A 15,013-nucleotide genomic window follows, 5' to 3' on the forward strand; every position below is an offset into this window, starting at 1 on the left:
TTTTGAGACAGGATTTTCCTAAGCAGTTCAGGCAGGCCTTGAACTCACTTCATAGGCCCTGGCTGTCCTGAAGCTCGCAGGGATCCTCTTGCCTCAGCCTCCTGAGTGGTGGGATTCTAAGCGTAGTCACCACAACAGAAATTCTCAACAGAAGAGATCTGATGTTCCTCCTATCACAAGCCTTAGGATCGTCCGGACACGGATGCTCCTCATCAGCACCACCGCGGTCTTGTGTGGGAGTCCCCCTCGCATGCGGGCAAAGCCCCCATTTAACAGCCCCCTAGAGTGAACTTGTAAACGGAGGGGGAACTCTTTATCACAAGAGGACATAGAAAAGAAAATCAGTTCCTCACTCTGAGATTCCCTCCTCTTCCAATTGGCCTCCTCCGCTTATCAAAACTGTGAAATCCAGTCAGGCAGCTGGGATTCTGCTCCTAAGAGAATGTAACTGGGAACTGATACAAGACGCCTTTTTTCTCCTGCTTCACTTCCCCACTCAGACTATAAAAGCACAACCTCATCTTTACTAGATCTGTGCGAGGAGCAGGGTCAGCCGCACAGGCTGGAAGGGTAGGACTGGGCCGCGACTGTCCCCGGCTCACGGGTTCGCCTCCTGCGTTCCTTTGCCGGGGCTTCGCTTGCCCGCCGCGTGCCAGCCCTCGGCCGGGACGCGGCAGGTGCGCGCGGCATGCAGAGCGCCCGCAGGGGCCGGGGCGCGCCCTGGCATTCTCCCACAGCCGGTGCAAAACGCGGAAAGCAGCAGCGGAGCTCGCCAACTGCCGCAGCCGGCGAGGTCCGCGGAGCCGCTTTAGAAGTTCACTTCTTTCCGTCTCTCGCAGTCCTCGCCCTGAGCTCCGCCCGGAGTGCGCCCCGCCCGCTCGGACCCAGGGCTTCCCCTCGGAGACCGCCGTGCATCCCGCTGCAGCCCGCACTCACCTCGGAGACCGGCCGGCCCGGGCGCTCCCCGCGGAGCAAGACGGTGCAGCCCGCGACACCGGGACGGGGGCCCAGGCCCGCCCGAGCCTATGTGCGAGTCGCCCCGCCCCGGGAAACGCTCCCCACCGCCCGCCCGCGGCCCGCGCGTCTCCGGGAGGCGGGCGCCGCCGGAGGGGTGACGGTGGGAGTGGGCGTTCTGCGGCTTGGACTGTCTGCCAGGTTGTCTCCTGCGTAGAGCTCCTGTTCGTAGCTGCACACCCTCCCCGGAGACCGAGCGCGGGGCACCGGGGCGCTTAGAATCTCTGCGCGCCCGCAGGAGCGCACTAAGGAGGCAGCTCCGCTCCCTGCTGGAGCTGCCACCCGCTGCTTCGCCGTAGGCTTGCAGTCTTCTTGCGGGAGGGCAGGGTCTTGCTGGAGAGCGTCTTTTGGCGGTGGAAACTTGTCTCTTTTGCCTGCCTGGAAGGACAGGCACCAAGAGGAGGTCGGGACGGGTGGGAGGAGGCCTCCCTAAATCGTGAATCCCAAGAAAGTGTCCTCCTCTGTCTACTCCCTACCTGTCCATCCATTCCTTCATCCATTTATTCATTCATTCATTCGTTTTACAAATAGTTGAGTGCTTACCATACACTACTCTTAGGTGTCTGGGGTACAAAAACAACTAAACTTCGATCCTCCTTTAAGCATGGAAGGCCTAAAGAAGCTTAGCTCCAAAATGAAATCTGAAGATTAGCTAACCACAAAGCCAGGAAAAGAGTGGTCCAAGCAAATTGAAAGGCAGCTGGGGAGACAAAGGGAGCACTGCACCTCTTCAAGGAGTCCAAAGTTCACTTCATTTTCAAATTTTGCTATTTGTTGATATCCTAAGAATTTAAAGAAAGATAAAATTGTAAGTAATAGAGCAGAGGGTCAATCTTGCAGACAACAAATTCAAAACAGAGGTTGTTTGCTATGAAATGGTGATTGCTCTGGAATCTGACGTTAACTTCACATCTCAGACTATCCACTGATTGCAGGTTTGCCAAGTTCATAACCAGTTTCCTCCTCAACGGAGCGTAAATAGGAAAGGAGACATTTTCCGGGACCTCGCTTGAGTATCTTGGATCATGAGGCTTCACCTTCTGGTTCATAGCCTTGGCGGAGCAGTGACAGGACAAGTGACTTTAAAATAATGGCTTTCCACAAGAAGCAGGGAACACTGGAACAGCAAAAGAGCAATCACTAGGATGCCTCCAGTTATCATTGCCATTCCCTAAAGCAATTAAAATTGAGTAATTCAAGCTATTGTATTCTTATACTGTATTATTATTTTTAAAACTACACTTCATAACACAAGTATGCTTTCCTTATTCTGGGGTCATTATTGAAAGTGTTTCCTGGGTGGCAGCATTTCTAGGCAATTGCCAGCTCACCTAAATCTACTTTTAAAAGTGAACTAGATGTACAAATAATGCCCTGCTCTGATAGTCCCCAGACTGATAGAGGGGCTCCTGCAAGCCTGTGAACCATGGCCCACCCCAGAACACTGACCATGCCAGCCCAGTGGGAAACTTTGCCTTAATAGCAAGCTGAATCCCTTTGAGATATATCAAAACATTCTAGCTGATGTCCTGGATCTTCTGATGTCCAAACCAGTTTTCACCTTTGGGTCAAGTTTAGACCATTACCCACAGCATTGGGCTACTTTCCTTTCATCTAACCTAGAGCAAAAGGAGGAGGAAGAGAGGTTTTCAGGTTTGGTAACCACCTGTAATGACCCCTAGTTTTTCCCATTGTGTAATCCTTCACTTCTTGGCTGGAGAAATCAGGAGCAAACAACCAGTGTGTCTTCCTCCTGCTGTATTTATGGTATTTTTCAAGAACATCTGTAATTTAAGAGGAAGTATGGGTGCCAAGTGTGGATGGTTTTTTTTGCAGCCTATGACAATCTGATCAAACTAATTATTAATTATATCTAAGGACAAGCTGGCTTATCATGGGCAGTGTGAGCACCAAGAATCTCATCTGTTCGTAGTTGTAGCTTTGGGATAAAGCCAGCTATCCTTATCCTGGGAAGATTAGTACAGTCTTCTGAAATGTCTCTAGAATTCAACCCAGCTAGACCTTCAGACTTTAGACCCCAAGCTACTGGGTGACCTTGTATTTGGTCTTCCACAATCTAACATTCTCCTTCACTTGTCCTGCCCCACCTAACTCCTACCAATTCATTCTTTTTTCTGACAGATTCTTCTAAACCACACATCTGAGAGCTTAATGAGGTGTAGGATCCCCACTGCCTCAGGAGCAGAGCCCAACTCAGAAGTCTTTATCTCTCTCTCACTCTTCCCTCTTGCCCCATTTCCTGGCATCCCGCCACTCTCCCAGCACTAATTGTGATGCTGGTGCCCTGCTAATGACCCATAATGCTCCATCTCCTAACACTTCAGTATTTCCTTGCCATTGTCAAGGCTGTTTTCTCTGCATTTATTAGTTCATTTATTCAGCAAAATATATAAGAATACTCCTCAACTTACAATGGGGTTATGTGCCAATAAATACAACGTTAATTGAAAATATCACAAGTTGAAAATGTATTTAATACACCTCACCTTCCACATCATAATTTAGCAACATAGCACACTGAAGAATATTGATTCCCTTGTGATAGGAAGCTGTGTGGTTAACTACTGCTGCCTAACATGGTGAGAGAGTGTCATAGCACATATTGCTACTCTAAGAAAAGGTCCAAATTTGAATTTTGAAATAATGAATTCACATAGCTTTTGTACCATTGTGAAGTCAAAAACTCATAAATTGAACCATTGAAAGTTGGAGACTGTCTGTAGAATGAATACTTATTATGGGCCAGGGACTGCTAAGGGTAGAATCATTTTATAATGGTAATATTTCTATACCTTTAAAATAAATTTAATTAATATACTTAATTGATGTTTTATTGGATTATTAGTATCCATTAATTTGTCAAACATGCATCAAACACCAACTATGCGGTAGATCCTCTATTTGACATGAGGATGCAGTCAGCCATGGTCTCTACCTTTGGAACCTCAGAGCTCAGTGGTGGAGAGGGACAAGTAAATTAATTATTAATGTGACAAAGGTCTACATAGACTGGACATCCTGGGAGAAACCCTGCAAAGAAGATAATGCTTGGGATAAACATTAGACATGGAGTTTGATGAGAAAAGTTGAAGGAGAAGAGGGATAAGACAGAATGAGAAATGTGTATATAAGCATGGGAATTAATAGTGGCTGGAATGAAGGGGAATGGGGTAGAACAAAGTTAAAGAAGTATGTGGGGAAGGTGCTAGAAGCAGGTGAATGAGTGAGTGAGTGAGTGGAGTCTAGGATAACTCCAAGGCTTCTGGCTTGCAACTACATGGAACAATACCATTTACCAAGATGGTGAACACAAGAGGAAGAGAAGGTTTGGGGAGGGAAATGGAAGAGAAATAATTCTGTTTTGGATGTTTGAGATTTGTGTGCCATGGCACTAAAATCTGAATACTAATCACCTTGCTGAGAGCAACCCCAACTGGCTAGAGCTCTGTGCTTCTACCAGAAGGCCCCTAGAAAACCCCATGGGAAACCCTCAAGCCATGCAATGGAAGCTAAAAGAATAGAGTGAAGAGCAGTGTAATTCATGAAAAGTACCCATAAGTCATGTTGATGCAAAGAGAACGTTGATGAGAGGATCCAACATGGCTGAAGAGAGGAGAAGTCACATTGGAGAGACTCGGGGAGATCAACTAAAAACCCAAGTAATGGTAAGCAGTGGAGGGACATACACCCTGATAAAGTAAATCGGTTTGAAAGAAGATACATGTAGATCAAACAAAACACTTGGATAGTAGTTAAAAAGAGATGAAGTGGTCTGCCAGGGCTCCTACCCTCATCCACCCCAGTAACCGCCATCTTGAGAAATTCTCAAGTAGCTGGAGAGAACCAAGAAGTGATGCAGAAACTAGCCTCCCAGGATAGTGTGAGGCTATAGGGCCTCTTCATGCCATCATTCCCTCTCCAAACACTGAGAAAGCTGCCACCCTGCAGCATCCTTGCCAGAGTCCACATGATAGGGCAAGACAGACTCCATTTTCTATTTCTAATTCCCTATTAAGAGAAGTGACTTAAAGTTCACTTAAGCTGTAGTTGACTCCCATTCTTCACTCCAGTCCCCTTGGTTAGTCATCACCTCAGAGCAGTCATAAAGTGAGAACAGGACAAATGGGAAGCCTGGGAAGTGGGCTAAAAGTTAAACTGTGATGGTCATTTGGAATTTGGCTGTCTGACTTGCTGGGAAAATTAAACTCTGTGATAAACTTTGTGCATTCTTGTGCAATTCCCCAAAATGAGGTAATGGTTACTATGGAAACCTAAAATATACTTACACTGAAGTTGCGACCCAGATCAGTGAAGACATCTTCTCTGGCTCCTGGTTAGAGACTGTCCATCAGCCGGCTTAATAAATCTTTGTTCATTCCTGCCCTTTTGGTTTTCTTGTGAGTGCCTTTCTCAATGAATTCACTTGCCACATCACATCAAGGGCAGGGGAGGCTCCCTTCCCACTCACCCGACCTCAGGCAGTGAGAGGATAGACAAGTAGTGGTGACTGTCCAGTCTACCCAGCCACTTGTGCCTGCCACCATTTGGTACCCCATGTCAGTACTGGGCCCATTTAAGTCCCCAGTGAGTGTCCCAAGCATGCCTAAGTCATGCTGGTCACTTCAAGTTTGTCCCATGCCTGCCAGCATCTCCATCTTGCAAATATGTAACACTGGACCTGTTTGAGTTTGTGGTTGGCATCCCAAGATTGCTTGAGTCTCCACCCAGTGCTCACTGCCCTGGACCACCCCTACACCCTCTGAAGACTCCATCTGGCATCCAGCATCAGTCCTGGGCTGCATAGGTCTCCAAGAGAGCCCCAGAACCTCATGAGTCTCTGCCTGTGTTCCACGCCTTCTGGAGTCCCGACTCAGTACCAGGCACCCTGTCCTCTCCCTGGGTACAGTGGACTTGCCACCTTGCACTTTGCCACAGTCTCAGATGCATCTGTGTCTTGATTGAGTGGCCCAGAATTGCGGGAGGCTCCACTTGGCGTGTCAGGACAGTCTCATGCCCACTGGAGCTCTGTCTGGCTCTCAGCACTAGCTGAAGGTCTGCCTGATCTGCCTAGTGCCCTGGGCTCACACGAGATTCCACTCAGCATCCAGCACCCTCCCTGGGCCCACTGGAATTTCCCTACATCAGTCCCAGGCACACCTGGGTCTCTGCTGGGTGCCCCAGGCTGGAATGAGCATCCACCTGGTGTTTTGGGCTGGTCCCATGGCCAGCAGCGGATCCATCTGGTACACAGCAGTGGTTCCCAAACACTGGAATCTAGTCAGGTGTCTCAAGCCTGCTTGAGTCTTCACCCAGAGTCCAATGCCCTGCCCCATCTTCCCTGAGTCTGTGTCCCAGCTTGGACAGTAGCCACAGACAGCAGTTTATAGATCAGAAGCCCTTCACACAGACAGTTCACCACACAACCCACAGGCTATAAAGATTAAAGACTTCAGGCTCTCGAAGAAAAACACTCATCTGGAGATACATAGAGTTTTTTTCTTTTTATTCTCCCTTCTTTTGATCCAATTTTTTCCCTCTATTGGTATGTTTTTTATTTTTTATTTTGGTGGAGCTTGGAGTTTTATCACCCATTTTCTCTCCCTGTGTCAGCCCACCTTTTATTTGTTTGATTAAATCCTCTTTTCATCTGTCTCTTTTCTCACTCTCTGTCAATTTGTTTCCTTATTTTTCTTTTTTCTCTTTAGTTTAATCTTTATTCCTTATTATTTATTCTTTTCTGTATTGGCTCTTCTGTTACTATTATCTAATACTACTAATTTTATTTTACTCTTTAATAGAATCTTTCATTTAAATTTTATCATCTTCCTATATTCCATTGTTTAATTTTTCAAATTCTATATTTTATGCTCTTACTTCCCTCAACTTCTGTCCTTCTGGTATAATCATTAACCCTTATGAATCTGTATATGGTTAGCTATATACTACTAAAGATGATACTCTTCTATTGTTAATGGAAGTAAAATTATTCTGTTGAGTATGTACATACTGTATATCAATATCTGGTTTGTCTCAGAGTTTCTGTTATAACTATAGATCTCATTTCTATAGTTATAAAGATGGTACAGCATTAGTTCTTAGGGTTTATCAATATCCAGTTTGTATTTGATGCTGTTGCTGTTACTGAGTTTACTATTTTAGCCACAGTGACATAGCTGTTTTTATCAACTGAGTTTCTCTATATGTCAATATCTTGATTGCCTGAGGGTCATAAACAATACTGCAGCCCATTCCCAAAGAAGTAGGTACTGGGCCAAATAGGTTGCAACTTCTCTTCCCTAATAAATGGAGGTGGTTGGATCCTGGGACAAATACAAAAACCAATAGCTAGCTACATGTAGAGGACATCTCTGAAAAGTAGACATTACCTAAAGAGATCTCCATACTAGCAATAAAGCCACCAACCATAAGCAATCTGCAAGTATCAGCAAGAAAAAAAACAAAAAAATAGAAAATAAAATTGAAATGCCTCCCAAAGCTCCCAAATCTAGGGGAAAGAAATAAGAAACCACATAGTTGAAATACAGTGGCATCTCATTTCATGAACTTAATTTGTTGTATGACTTTGGAGAAGATGGTTGAATTTGTGTGAGGAAGATGGCCAGTTGTGTTTGTCCCCTGATGTGGAGTTTGTGAACGGAAGCAAAATTTTGTTGAATGCTTCTGTTTGAGAACCAAATTGTTTGCGAACAGATGTGTCTGTAAACCGAGGTATTACTGAACCTGAAACAGTAGCAGTGCAGGTAACAAAACAGATCAGTAAGACATGTGGAAAAGCAGAGGTAACTAAAGAGATAACTTTCCTAATGAAACAAATGATCAGCAAGTCTAGGAAGATACTAATAAAAAACTAGAGGAACTAAAGAAAAAGATGCAAACCTCAGTGTTCAGCATGGAAAAGACTGGAGTCCATAAAACAGTTCCAAACAGAAATACAAGAGATAAAAACTTTATGGAAAATGTAAGCCACAGAACTGACCATTTAAGGACTGTGTCAGACCTAGAAAGGACAGGGCTATGGTGGTGAGAGACACCTTAAAAATATGAAGGGAACAGGAAATGGGTCCAGTAAAAGAAGACTTAGTGTAAGATTAATTGGAATCAATGAAAAATCAGAAGATAGCAAAAAAGGCATAAAAAAACCTATTCACAGAAGTAAAAGCACAAAATTTTGCAAGCATGGAAAAAGAACTTGACGCACAGATAATTGAGGCATATATAACCCCATATAGGCATGATTAAAAAATGCCATGCCTAGACATATAATGGTCAAGTTTCCAGAAATCCAACACAATGACAGAATCCTAAAAGTTGAGAAAGAAAACAAATTACCTATGAAGGAAAACCCATAGGAATTACAGAAGGTTTCTCAACATGAATTCTAAAGTCAAGGAAATCTTGGAGTGAAGTGTTTTAAGCCAAAAAAGAAAACAACTTCCAACAAGAATGACATATCTGGCAAGATTATCTTTCAAAATTGATAGAGAAATATGATAATTTTATGATAAAAAACACTTAAAGAAATGCATGACCACAAAGCTAGCTCTCCAAAAAATTCTCAAGCATATTCCAGAAAGAGATGATGGAGATAACAATGCCAAAAAACAGCCCATATGCCCAATAAATTGAGACCTCCAGACAGGGTGAGCAATTAAACTGAAGGAAAAGAAAATGAACCAGCAGCAGAAAAATAATATAGTGATAAGGACATATCAATACCTATTGGTTATAACTATCAGTGTGATTGGTTTCAACTCACCAGTCAAAAAAACACAAATTAGCAGCATGGATCAAGAAACAATATCCAACAGTATGTTGCATACAAGATACACATTTAGCCCTAAAATAAATTTATAGAATGAAAGTCAAAAGATCAAAAAAATATTTTATGCCATGGGAACCTGAAAAAAAGCAGGAGCACCTCTCATAACTGCAGACAATGTGGATTTCAAGCCAAGACTGATGAGAAGAGACAAAGAAGTTCACATACTGGTTAAGGGACCAATTAATTCAACAGAAAGAGATAACAATCATAAGTACATATATACACCAAATCCCAGTACCCCACTTTCACTGATGCACAGATCAACTAGACCAAAAAATCAATAAAGAAAATTAGACTTGAACAAAATCTTTGAACAAATGGAGTTAATAGATATCTACAGTGTTCCACCCATCAACAGAATACACACTTTTTAGCAGCACAAAATAGACTACATGCTAGCCCATACATAAAGCATGCTTAACTAAATCAAAAGAATCAAAATTATTCCATTGCAAATTATCATAGTGCAATGAAACTAGAAATCAATGGCAAAAGACACCACAGAAACTATGCAAATACACAGAAATTAAATAACACCCTCTTGAATAATCAATAGGTCACAGATGAAATTAAATAAGAAGATATTAACCATCTCCTACAATCAAACAGTAATGATAGTACAACATACTGGAAGCTATGCACCACAATGAAAGCAGTTCTAAGAGAGAAACTTATAGTGATAAATTCCCACATCAAAAAGGTGGAGTAAGCACAAATAACTAACACTAGATGTTCCATTTGATCTATCTATTCCCTTCTAGGTGTTCTCCCCAAAGAGTTAAAGTCATCATACCACAGTGATATAATCATGCCCATGTTTGTAGCAGCACAATTCATAATAGATATATCTTGGAGAAAGCCCATATGCCCAGCAACATATGACTGGATAAAGAACAGTATTTGTATACAGTGGAGCACTAGTCTGCCATAGAAAAATATAAATTTGAGGTATTTTTAGGTAAATGGGATCATAATGTTGAGATCTCTTGAGACCATAATGTTAGGTGAAATTAATCAAACAAGTTTAAATATTGCATTATTTCTCTTGTGTGAGAAACCCAATGTATAAATACAGAGAAAAACTGAAAATAGATATTAAAAAGGAGGAAGAACTTGTTCAAATGGGAACGGGACAAGAGATAGAGGAAGGGAGGAGGACAGGGAGAGGAAAAAGATGGAAAAGGAATTAGGATGTGTTATGTACATGTACAAATTTCATGCAATTAATGTAGTCACTATGTACTGCAAACATGTACTAATAAGAAAGAATTCGAGGTGCCTGGGTCTGTTCAAGTAATGATGGTCAGTGGCCAGAGGAGTTCATATGGGTCGCAGGCTCAGATGTGAGTCCTCACCTAGAGACAGAGATCAGGGTCCATCATACAGGGGCCAAACACATGCATCTGGTGAAGCAGGAAGAGTCCCTGCATTCACCATTCTCTGAGCCCTACCGTACAGGAGGGAATTGCCCTAGACCCTGGGGATACCTTGGGAACAAAGCTGCTCATGTGGTACTCAGGAAACGGGACTGGGAGGGCCTTATTAAAAGGCAGAAGAGATTACAATGTTAATGTAGAGAGAAGGTGGCCTTGGGCAAACTCGTCCATGGATGTGAGAAATAAATTCTGAAATTTATATTAAAAGTGTTCCAGGAAGTGGGAACAGTCAATGCAAAGGTCCTGATGCAAAAGCACAGCTGTACTGTTGAGTGTAACAAAGCAGCCAATGTAGTCAAGCGGGTGACTAAAAGGACAAGGGGGAAGGAAATGAAATCAAGTTCCAGAGAAAAACGGAGGACTTGTATCAGAGGAGCCATGTGGTATGACCTCTGTTTATAAATGACTGTAGACTACAGTGGGACAGAGATTGAGACCTGAGTCCTGGGAAATAGGTGACATTTAAGAAGTAAGAGGAAAAGGATATTCACGGCAGTGGGAAAGTTGGCAACAGGTAGGATCCACGTGATCTTAAGGATGCTAAGAACTTAAGACTCGCCAGCACATGGTGGCTAGTGGTGAAGGAATGGATAGGAATGCAGGAGACCAGGGAGAAGACCTATCTCTGAAGCAAAGCACAATAACTGTAGAAAGAGACTCTTGGTGGTGCAAACGGCCACAAGGGGGTCAGAAAAATAAGCTTGGGCATTTTTTGTCTCGGCCATTGAGAGAGAACTGTGACTACTGCTAGAGAAATAAGCATGTTGGTGTAGAGTCAGAGCTCAGTGAACCAATCTCTTTTACATAGATGTACATATATGTAAAGAGTATGCTCTTTGAAGAAATATGGCCAAGAAAAGAAGAGTTAAAATTGTAACTTCACTGAAGCCTAGTACCATACTGAGTATCCTAGAACTGTTGTCTTTCCTAACGATAGCGTAACATTTTCTCCAAGGGCAGGACAAGTGCAAGAGGACTTTAGGCTCATAAGGTAGACCAGCAGTAGGAAAGGGAAATGTCTATAGAACTGGAATTCTCGGTCTGCACTTTCAAGGTTGGCATCTCTTTTCATCATTCATAAGGAAATCTAGAGAAGGCCACACTCAGCTGTTGTGGAAAGTACGAATTAGGGAGACTTGAGCACAGCCTCATGTTTTGCCTGAGGGATTTGAGACCACTGCAATAAAACCTGAGGAGGTGGATCTGGACCTGTCATCACTGGAGACTGACTACTATCCCAGCTCACCCTCATTTCAGACAGGGGTAGGCTCGAGTTCTTCTGCTGGACTGAGAGGAGGGAGGAGTGGGTTGCGAGGTAACTTCTTTCTGAGAACTCTTCCAGTTACTCACTCAGTGGAGAGCAGTGTAAATGCCACTGTCTTTACTCTTGTGCTCTATGACTTAAAGTGTTGATCCCACTAACCTTGAATTTATGCAACCTTGAAGTTGGTGCAATTGACTTTCAGAGTCTTTTTATCGATTACTTACATATGGCATGCACTGAGCCATTCAAAGAGAGATATCCTTTTTCAAGCCCTGAGGGTTTTGAATGATCCATGAAGTAAGGATAAAGGAAAACTTCTTTCTCTACTTGGTCAAATAAATGTTAAGAAGCAATGGACAATGGGTCAAATTATTTTATTCCACTTGCACAACTTATGTGTAGCAGTCAGGATTTACTAGAGAAACAGATATAATACAAGATATACGAATGTACAAGAAATTACAAGTTTGGCTTACAATGGTCAGCCACAGAGCAGGATGAGGAAGCGTGCAGAGGGTGTCTGCATGCTGGAGATTGAAGAGCCCAGCCCCAGGCCTGGAGCTCACTGCAGCATCTGTGCAAGTATATATCAGCAGGCTGATGGGTCTTCGAGGGAATGGTGGAGAATCTATGACGAAGGCCAGAGAGTCTACACTAGAAGGCTGAAGAGTTCCAGGCAGAAGCGGAACAGTCTGCAACAGAACCCAGGAGATGACCAAGCTGAAGGCGAAGACTGGAGCTTCTCCGAAGAACCAGCAGCCTGTCTTTTTTTCAATTCCTTTTTTTTAATGCAGCCTACCTGCCCTGGGGGGTTGGGAGGTTCCTCTATGTCCACATCCTCTGCATGTGTTTTTCTTGTACAGGCTCAGGATGAATACAAAGTAAGCACCTTGGCTCCTTGCTGAGTCTCGTAGTTAACCTTTTAAACTGACACAATGAACAACATCCAGGAAAGGTAAGGGCACGTCCTTTGCACCCCAGGATGCCGAACTGCTGAGTCACTTAGCCAAACCACTAGACTCCCCAAGTTGACACAATGTATCAACCATAACATTACGAGAGGTCAGCTCACCTCACAGGTCAGAGGGGTGCAATGAGGATTCAGCAGAAATTTTCTCTATTCTCTTCTCAAGACTGAATGGCAAGTCCTCTACATTTAAAGGCGTAGAAAAACAAACAAAACCCAAGAACGACTAAAATATTTCTGATCTTTTCTAAGAAAATCATTAGTTCCTGTTGTCAAACCAAACCATAAGCCTCCAAGTTTGTCATGGTAGAGTTTGATTTTGTGAATCTAACCACTGACCTCTAGATTTATTTTGTTTGTGCAAGTTTTCCCTTGTCTTTGATGCTGTCACTCCCACTAACTCACTGTTATGGTTTTTGTCTGTGTGTCCCCCCAAAGCCTCCTGCGGCCCATGGGCAGGCTATTAGAGTTGAATGATTGTGGGTGTGAGAGCTGCAGCCACCCTGGGGTGAATAGTTTGCATATGTAAGGGAGAGGAAGAAGTGCTTGGGGCATTCCTCCCCCATTCCGCCCTGGTGTGTGGGTCCTGGTAGTCGTTTAGCTGTGGCTGCCGCCCTGAGATGCAGCCCTCTGCCACTTGCCACTCTGCCTTATAATCCTGCCAAGTACAGATTAAAACTTCCACGAACTGTAAGTGAAATAAACCTTTCCTTCCTTAATTTTGGTCGTCAGATATTTTGTCCCAGCAACGAGAGAAAGGTAACCAAGACACTCACCTTAATCATTTGACCCAAAACACAACCACAATCAAGAAAGTACAAAAGCCCTAGAGGATCGCCTGAAGACTCAGGATATTAAGAGAGAAATAACACCTGCAACCATTAGCTAATCCCGTGCAATAGTTACCTTTTACACTATAAGAAAATAGGCACAGCAAGTCAAGGAGACTGTCCAAGCTTAGATGCACAGCTACTAATTGTTGAAGCCAAGACTGAAACTCAGAAACTGAGCCAGGAAGTGAATATGGGGCAATAACCCGAAACCAAGCAGTGGGGCTATGAGCCATGAGTAGATTGTGTTTCCAAAGGTGGCTGCGGCAGTATCTCCCATGTCTCTGTCTCTGCAGTTCAACTAAACAACATTTTACCGCCTTTGCTCTAGGGGCGAAGATTCATTGTTTGCCTCCCATTCAAACCCAAAGGCAGACCCTGAGACAAGGGTTCATATGCAAGTAATTTATGCATGAGGGGAACTTAGAGAGCATAGCTGGAGAGAAGGGACATGAGATTGGGAAGGGAATGCAGCCAACGCCGGGGAGGCGGGGGGGGGGGGGGCAGTGTTAGCAACCAAGTTACCACTGCAGATAGCTGGAGTTTGGTCTCACTGGGGAAGGCTGGGGAGCAGTGCAGAGCACATCTCAGCGATTTATTTCCCCACTTTCTGTTTGCTGGGGGCTGTGTGATGCCCCCAGAGGGATGCACTCCCTGTCCCTGGCTGCTCCTGAGAGCAGGCAGAGAGGCCTCAGCAGCATAGGGACTCCAACCTGGACAGGGGAGGAGGGAAGGGGAGTGCTGATAACATCAGCCGGAGAAATCTTAAGTCTGTGCACTGGGTCAGTGTGGGAGCTCCCGGGAGTATGGAACAGAAACCGCAAAGAAAATTACAAAGCAATCAAGACCCACGTTAGCCAAATTAAACAGAATATAAAATCCTCTTGAGTTTGTGTGCAGGCCATTCCTACAGTGCTCCTGTCATCTCCTCTTCGAGCCTTTGCCATCCACAAAGCATGCCCCATGTGGTTCCCATTGACCCTCTGGTCACCTGGCGTCACAGTGGAGGTGGGCCTACATCTGCACCCCTGCAAGAATGTTACCTTAGCAACCTTTGCATCTCTATTTGACGAACATCAGCAGGGAAGAACCAGGCCCATGTTGTTCAAAGAGGCTGCATGATGTGTGTGGGGCTTCCTGGGAGTTGTTAGCCTTCACTGACAATGAGTCTAGTTGAAAATGATTGAAAGAGGATATCTGAACGCTGGTTTAGAGAGCGACATTTCCTTTATCGGACAAGGATTTTTTTTTTTGGATGCATCTAAAATAATTCAATATGTTGATTGAGTGCCTAACCCAGATGACCAAATCTCTCTGATGGTAAGTAGCATAAAAGCTATGAGAAAAAGTTTAAAGTCATAGTCTGAGTGTCTCAATTGTATTTTCTCTTACAAAGTGGTGGGTCGATCTATAAGGGTGCCTTTTCCTAAGCTTTCCTTTCGGGAGAATGTATGGCCTAACCACAGAATTTATTGTAAGAAACTGATCCATGATTGTGGACACCAGCAGTCCATGGTCTGGGTGTCTGCAGGCCTAGTTTCCCCTGAACTCTGTCTCCCATGGCTGTTCTCTTCCTATATTCCACGGACTGCCCGCTGTGCCTGCGTTCTAACATCCTCTTCCATAAGGACAACAGTC

General features: G+C 44.1%; 2 protein-coding genes across 4 annotated transcripts in view; both read right to left on the reverse strand.

Moving 5' to 3' along the window:
• The window catches only part of Col6a6 (collagen, type VI, alpha 6), a 133,516-nt gene extending 132,490 nt beyond the window's left edge, over positions 1-1,026 (reverse strand). For all 3 annotated transcript variants that reach the window (XM_005406861.2, XM_013505759.1, XM_013505758.1), the window contains exon 1: positions 937-1,026. The gene's annotated coding sequence lies outside the window, so the exon portion shown is untranslated. The remainder of the gene's footprint in view (positions 1-936) is intronic.
• Positions 809-15,013, reverse strand: part of LOC102020821 (collagen alpha-5(VI) chain) — a gene marked incomplete at its 5' end in the record, with an annotated part of 109,068 nt that continues 94,863 nt past the window's right edge. The window contains 1 exon segment of the mRNA XM_013505730.1: positions 809-1,392. Coding sequence (XP_013361184.1) covers positions 809-1,392 — 584 coding nt within the window.

Source organism: Chinchilla lanigera, unplaced genomic scaffold (genome assembly GCF_000276665.1).
Source record: "Chinchilla lanigera isolate Chin_1 unplaced genomic scaffold, ChiLan1.0 scaffold00100, whole genome shotgun sequence".
NCBI classification, from domain to species: domain Eukaryota; kingdom Metazoa; phylum Chordata; class Mammalia; order Rodentia; family Chinchillidae; genus Chinchilla; species Chinchilla lanigera.